This window comes from Orycteropus afer, unplaced genomic scaffold (assembly GCF_000298275.1).
Source record: "Orycteropus afer afer isolate SDZICR_OR568_19922 unplaced genomic scaffold, OryAfe1.0 scaffold00014, whole genome shotgun sequence".
Classification (NCBI taxonomy): Eukaryota; Metazoa; Chordata; class Mammalia; order Tubulidentata; family Orycteropodidae; genus Orycteropus; species Orycteropus afer.
This window is the reverse complement of record NW_006921601.1, coordinates 3,957,722-3,964,199: the sequence shown is the minus strand read 5'-3', so window position 1 is coordinate 3,964,199 and position 6,478 is coordinate 3,957,722. Positions and strand designations below refer to the sequence as shown.

At 37.9% G+C, this 6,478-nt stretch overlaps 1 protein-coding gene across 1 annotated transcript in view; it reads left to right on the top strand.

The window, feature by feature from the left end:
• The window catches only part of LOC103208962 (olfactory receptor 502), a 9,356-nt gene extending 3,162 nt beyond the window's left edge, over positions 1–6,194 (top strand). Inside the window, exon 2 of the mRNA XM_007954731.1 lies at positions 5,266–6,194. Within this exon, the coding sequence (XP_007952922.1) occupies positions 5,433–6,194 (762 nt within the window). The 5' untranslated portion in view covers positions 5,266–5,432. The remainder of the gene's footprint in view (positions 1–5,265) is intronic.
• The last annotated feature ends 284 nt before the right edge of the window (positions 6,195–6,478 follow it).

Below are 6,478 nucleotides of genomic sequence, written 5' to 3'. Positions count from 1 at the left end.
CTTTTTTTTTTTTTTTAATTTTACTTTGATATATATGAGTGAATAGAGTGAGTTTGGTATTCTTCCCAATAGTGTGAGTACTTATGCACTCACCACCTGTCTTCTAGGGGGTGTTATATAGGATGGGAGTGTGTGCAGAGTTATCTGTTTGCTGTTCATGTAGCACAGTTTAGGGTGGCCTGGGATGGCTTTGGGTGCCCATCAAACATTGATCAGGTGGTGCAGTAGCAGGTAGTGGTCATTGCCCAATGGGTGGGGCTCCAGGAAGTGTGAGTGTAGCTGAGCAGTGTGGGCATGGTTGCTACCTTACACCAGCTGGGATTTTTAAAAAAAAAAAAAAAAAAAGGAAAAAAATATACAAAGAACAATAAAACATAGGAAAGGAGAAAATTGTGGGAGCATGGCACCTGAGTGGTGTTCCTTATACCTGAGGAGGTAGCAAGGAGCAGGACACCTGGTACAAGATGGCATGCTCTGCCATCCAAGGAGGCCACGGGGTGCTAGACACCTGGTTCAAGATAGTTCCTGCTGTCAGGGAACCTGGTACTGGAAGAAGTTCTTGCCAGCTTACAAGGTGGCTATAGACAGGGTGTCTGTTGCTGGAAGGAGTTTCTGCTACCCTAGGGGGTGGTTGGGTGCAAGGTGTTTAGTACAGGATGGAGTTTCTGCCAGCCTAGAAAGCATCTGGGGACAGGACATGCAGTTTGGAGCAAACTTCCTGCTTGTTTAGAAGGTGAGTGAAGGTGGAAGATTGCACATTTCTGGTCAGTAGCTACTGGTGTGAGCGCTTGTGCAGTCCTGGGTGAGTAGAGTCAATTATCAGTTTGCTGCCCTAAGTGAAACATTACCTGAAAATTTCCAAAATAGCCTGACACACTGTATCAGGCCAGCTGGCAATTCACCACTCTGTTTGTCTCTCCTTTTTCACTGTTTTCAATCACTTTCTTCTAGTCAGTATATGATCCACTTCTGTATCCTTTCCTTTGAAAGTCAGGGTTCCTGGATTATCAGTTTATCTGCTTCATTTGATTTCTATGTAATTGTTGTAGAGGGTCTGGGTAGCTTGCCCATATAGTTTGCCACCTTGTTGGAAGTCTCAGGAAGGATGTTTATGCACTGAATTATAGCCACCATTGGTTATGGATTGCTCTTAAGGGCTTTAACTGTCCCCATATGTTGACTGTCCTTTCATGTGGGATGAGTAGGCTGCTAGTGGCTCTACAGAAAGTCTTAGGCTTCAGAGAAGGCCTGGGGCATTAGAGAGAAGAATTTAGTGGTTAACACTTGAAGTGGGAAACTGACAGTGTGAGTTGGAACCACCCACAAGCACAAGGTGAGTGAAAGGCTATTATCTGTATGTTCCCCAAATTTCTTTTTATACTTTAGTTCTCTATTTATATAATTTTCAAGATATGTATTTTCTAACTTTTGGTATAATAATTATTGTACATATCTTGAAAATTCTTGTTATTTACAATTCAACTTGAAAATAAGTTCCACCTCATATTCCGCAAAGTACTTAATGACTTGTGTTATAGATATCAATGAAAAGTACTTATCAGTGCATAACATAGAATGGATAAAGCTAAGGTACATTTTTATATCTGAAGTTTAGTACTGATTATACCTTAATCAAAAATAGCAAAATATTTTGATATATTTAGGTATAACAATTTATATTATACTCCTCAATAAGAAAGCCTGAAGAAAAGTTGACGCTTTTGAGTTGTGATGTTGGTGAAAAGTACTGAAAGTACCATGGACTGCCAAAAAACCTAACAAATCTTCCCTGGAAGAAGTACAGCCTGAATGCTTCTTGGAAGTGAGAATGGCCAGACTTCATCTCACCTACTTTGGTCATGTTGTCAGAAGGGACCATTCTCTGGAGAAGTAAATCGTGCTTAGTAAAGCGGAGGGTCAGCAAAAAAGGGGAAGGCCCTCAATGAGATAGACTGACACAGTGGCTACAACGATGGGCTCAGGTATAGCAAGGGTTGTGAGGCTGGCACAGGACTGGGCAGTGTTCCATTCTGTTGTGCATAAGGTCACTGTGAGTTGGAGCCAACTCAATGGCACCTAACAACAACAATCTCAATAATTATTAAAGTTACAGGACTATGCATGGACATCTATGGAGAAACAAAAGAATAATTGACCACTTGAGAATTCACAGAATCTGGTGTGAACTAAATGTTCAGTATCCAATCCAGAGCATGATAATGCTCTGTGGTGCTTTTCAATTCAAATTTGAATCTCTAGAATCTTCAGAGATTTATTCCCAAAGGCAAAAAATAATAAAAGACAGCTATATATCCACAGTCACATTAGAATTGTTACTGAAAGATTAGTGAGTTCTTATTCCATGAGGTAAGAATATTGTTTGGTTTATGAATCTGATGTATTGGTTTTCATTATTATTTGAGAATACTCTCTCAGGTTGTCTGTACTCACAAGCCAAGGCTGGGAAACGTGGTAGATGTAATCAAGCAATCAGCTAGTAAGAAACTTTTACTGAATTACTGTTTCCACAATCAGTAACATGTGAATAAAAAGGGATAATCAAAGTTACCAGGATTTCATATGAACAGACACTCATAAAGTTGTTCAAACGTATCTACTTAGCCATAGTGCAAATCAATTTTCTTGCTCAGATATACTCCCCAAATACCTTGGTGCAGAAAAAGTTACTTTGTTTATGGGTCTGAATGTTTTAATATTAGACAAAGCTCAAGATATAAATTTGGAGATGTGGGCCAACCTAGCCACTAGCTGGGTGATCTGGGGTAAACTTCTTAAATTTTTAGGTTATACTTTATTCAGCCGTATATTATGTTAAAAATAATATAATTTCATTCTAATACTCAAATTATAAAAAATATTAGAGTAGGAAATGTTTTATTTGTTTGAATAAATGTACTTTAATTGTGTCCTGATTACTAATCATATTGTGTTTTGCATAGTGATATTTTAAACTACAGGTAGCCTTGACTTACAACATATTAGAGTTAGGACAAACTATATTTACAACTACAACCATCTTTTTTTTTTTTTCATCATCTTCTTATTAGTAATATGGACCACATGCAAAATTGCAGCACGTAATTTGGTGATGTATCATTCTTAGATATTTACTAACAGATGTTCAATGTTATGATTTACTGTTCAAAACACTGCCATATAGCAGTTTATGTAAACTAAAAAAAAAAAAAAGTATTTGACTTTTATCAAAACCAATTTATGCTTGAGCTGTCAGAATAGAACTCTGCTGAAGTTGGGGACTACCTGTACTTGATGAGACAATATTTTAATTACAAAAATTTAAAAATTTATAAACTTATAGTAGATGATTCCAAACTCCAAATCAAACTCACTGCCGTAGAGTTGATTCCAACTCACAGTGAACCCCATTTGGGTTTCCAAGGCTGTAAATCTTTACAGAAGCAGACTTCCTCATCTTTCTTCCTTGGTACAGCTGGGGGGTTTGAACCACTGACCTTTGTGTTGTTAGCAGCCAAATGCCTTAACCACTACAACACCAGAGCTCCTAATAGATGACTCCATTTATCCCTAATTTGAAATTGCTTTCTGTACTGTTTTGTGGAGCAATTATCTTTGTTTTTATTTTTTCTTTTGTAACATGCCCCCTTGCCAGACGTTAAGGGACAGCTACATTTCCTTAATTCTTTAATTCTCCAGAGGGAAGGGGATACTGAGGAAAAAAAAATCTCCAGAAGTTCTTGGGTTCCTGAATCAGGACTTACTGGAGGTGAAAGGAGAGCAGAGGGAAGTAGAATGAGACAGAAGCCTTCACAGAGGGAAGAGAATGTTTCTGTGTAGTTTTTATTTATAGATTTAGATTGCTCTCTGATGGGGTGAGTCATTAAAGAGAGTGTGATCTGTTTCCTCTTTTTAAAAATGATTTTATTTAACTGATAAAATGTTGTAAAATATATAGTTAACTAGTCTCTACCTTACATGTTAGCTGCCAACAATCTTAAAGGATAATCTAATATTTATCTACTGGCAAGTATATCAGACTTCAAGGTAAGTATTATTTAACTTCATTTATACTATAACCAAAAAAAAAAAAAAAAACTCACTGTCTTTGAGTCATTTGTGACTCATAGTGACCCTCACTGGGTTTCTGAGGCTGTAAATCTTTATGGAAGTAGATCACCCAGTCTTCCTTCTGCCGAGCAGCTGGTGGGTTTGAACTGGTGACCTTCTGGGTAGCAGTCAAATTCCTTACCCACTACACCACTAGAGCTCCTTCATTTATACTATAGTTACTAAAGAAATGTCAGAGTCCCTGGGATTCATATTTTGACTCCACACTTGCTATATAACCTTGTGTTACATAATCTCCTTCAGACTCAGTTTCCTCATCTATAAAATAATAATTACTTACTATTATTCCATAGAAAATAAAATGGAACTATCTATCTATCTATATATAATTTATAGCCCTATTATCATTTACTGGGGGCTCTGGTAGCATAGTGGCTAAGGCACTTGACTGCTCACCAGAAGGCTGGCGGTTCAAACCCACCAGCCACTCCTCGGAAGGAAGGTTGGGCAATCCTACTTCTGTAGTGATACTGCCCCGGAAACCCAAGGAGGGGTCGCTGTGAGTCAGGGCTGACTCGACGGCACATAACAACAACAACAACATTATCATTTACTAAACTTATAATATATAGTAGCTTTTTCTCAAATTTTCATTACAAAACCTATCTTTTTCTAGGTTATTGTACTCACCATTCCTTTTTTATTATTCTAATCCATTTTAATTTTGTTATTCTTTGGCTTTAAAACATCTTTAAATGCATTTTTGGAAAAAATATAATATAGATAGGAAAGCGTCATATGATGAGTTTTCTGGTGTTTATGCACAGAGCTTTGGTGCCACAGTGGTTAAGCACCAGCCACACCCCACGGAAAAGGATCTGGTGGTCTCCTCCCATCAAGATTTACAGCCTTGGAAACTTCCTGGGACAACTGTACTCTGTTCTACAGGGTCACTATGAGTCAGAATTGACTCTCCAGCAGTGGGTCAGTTGGTGTTTCTGTCTATATACATGTGTGTGTGTGTGTGTGTGTGTGGTTACACATTAATATGTAATAATACTTGAATGATATATTTATTTATAATGTCTTCCCATAGGTGTATTAATGAAAATGAAGCCATGAAACTTCTTTAAGAAAAGTTTTTCATCACCGATCTTTTTTGATACTGGCTACATTGTCTCATGAATTCCCTGGTAGATGGGAACCACACTACAGTGACAGAGTTCATTTTATTGGGCTTAACAGATAATCCTACCCTTCGGGTCATCCTCTTTGTGGTCATCCTATGCATCTATCTAGTGACTGTATTTGGCAATCTCAGCACAATCATTCTTATCAGAATCTCTTCTCAGCTCCATCATCCTATGTACTTTTTCCTGAGCCACTTGGCATTGGCTGACATAGGCTACTCATCCTCTGTCACACCCAATATGCTTGTAAACTTCCTGGTGGAGAGAAATACAATCTCCTGTGTTGGATGTGCCATCCAACTTGGTTCAGCCGTTTTCTTTGGGACAGTTGAGTGCTTCCTTCTGGCTGCCATGGCATATGATCGCTTTGTAGCAATCTGCAACCCACTGCTTTATTCAACCAAAATGTCCACACAAGTCTGTGTCCAGCTATTCTCTGTGGCTTATGTAGGTGGTTTTCTCAATGCTTCTTCTTTTACTATTTCCTTCTTTTCTTTAATCTTCTGTGGACCTAATCGAGTCAATCATTTTTTCTGTGATTTTGCTCCATTAGTTAAACTTTCCTGTTCTGATGTCAGTATCCCTGCAGTAGTCCCCTCATTTTCTGCTGGATCTATCATTGTGGTCACAGTTTTTATCATAGCCATCTCCTATGTCTACATTCTCATCACTATCCTGAAGATGCGCTCCACCGAGGGCCGCCACAAGGCCTTCTCCACCTGCACCTCCCACCTTGCTGCAGTCACTCTGTTCTATGGGACCATTACATTCATTTATGTAATGCCCAAGTCTAGCTACTCCACTGACCAGAACAAGGTAGTGTCTGTGTTCTACATGGTGGTGATCCCCATGTTGAACCCTCTCATATACAGTCTCAGGAACAATGAGATTAAGGGGGCTCTCAAGAGACAGCTTGGTAGAAAAATGTTTTCTTAATAAAACCATTTATAGTGTATGATTTGATATAATTATATACCATATAGTAATAAAAGAAAATTGAATTTCTGTGTTGAAAATACATGTGCATATCATTACCCTGTGTGAGGCTTCATAGTAAATATGGGGATGGATTTTCAGATATCAAATAGGAAAACAGAGACAATAGTGAGTAACATTTAATGAAATTAAATTTATAATTAAGAAACACAAAGTGGTTCACATGAAAAATTCTTAATCTACTGAAAATACTTTTTAAAGTTTTATTCATATATTATTTTTCA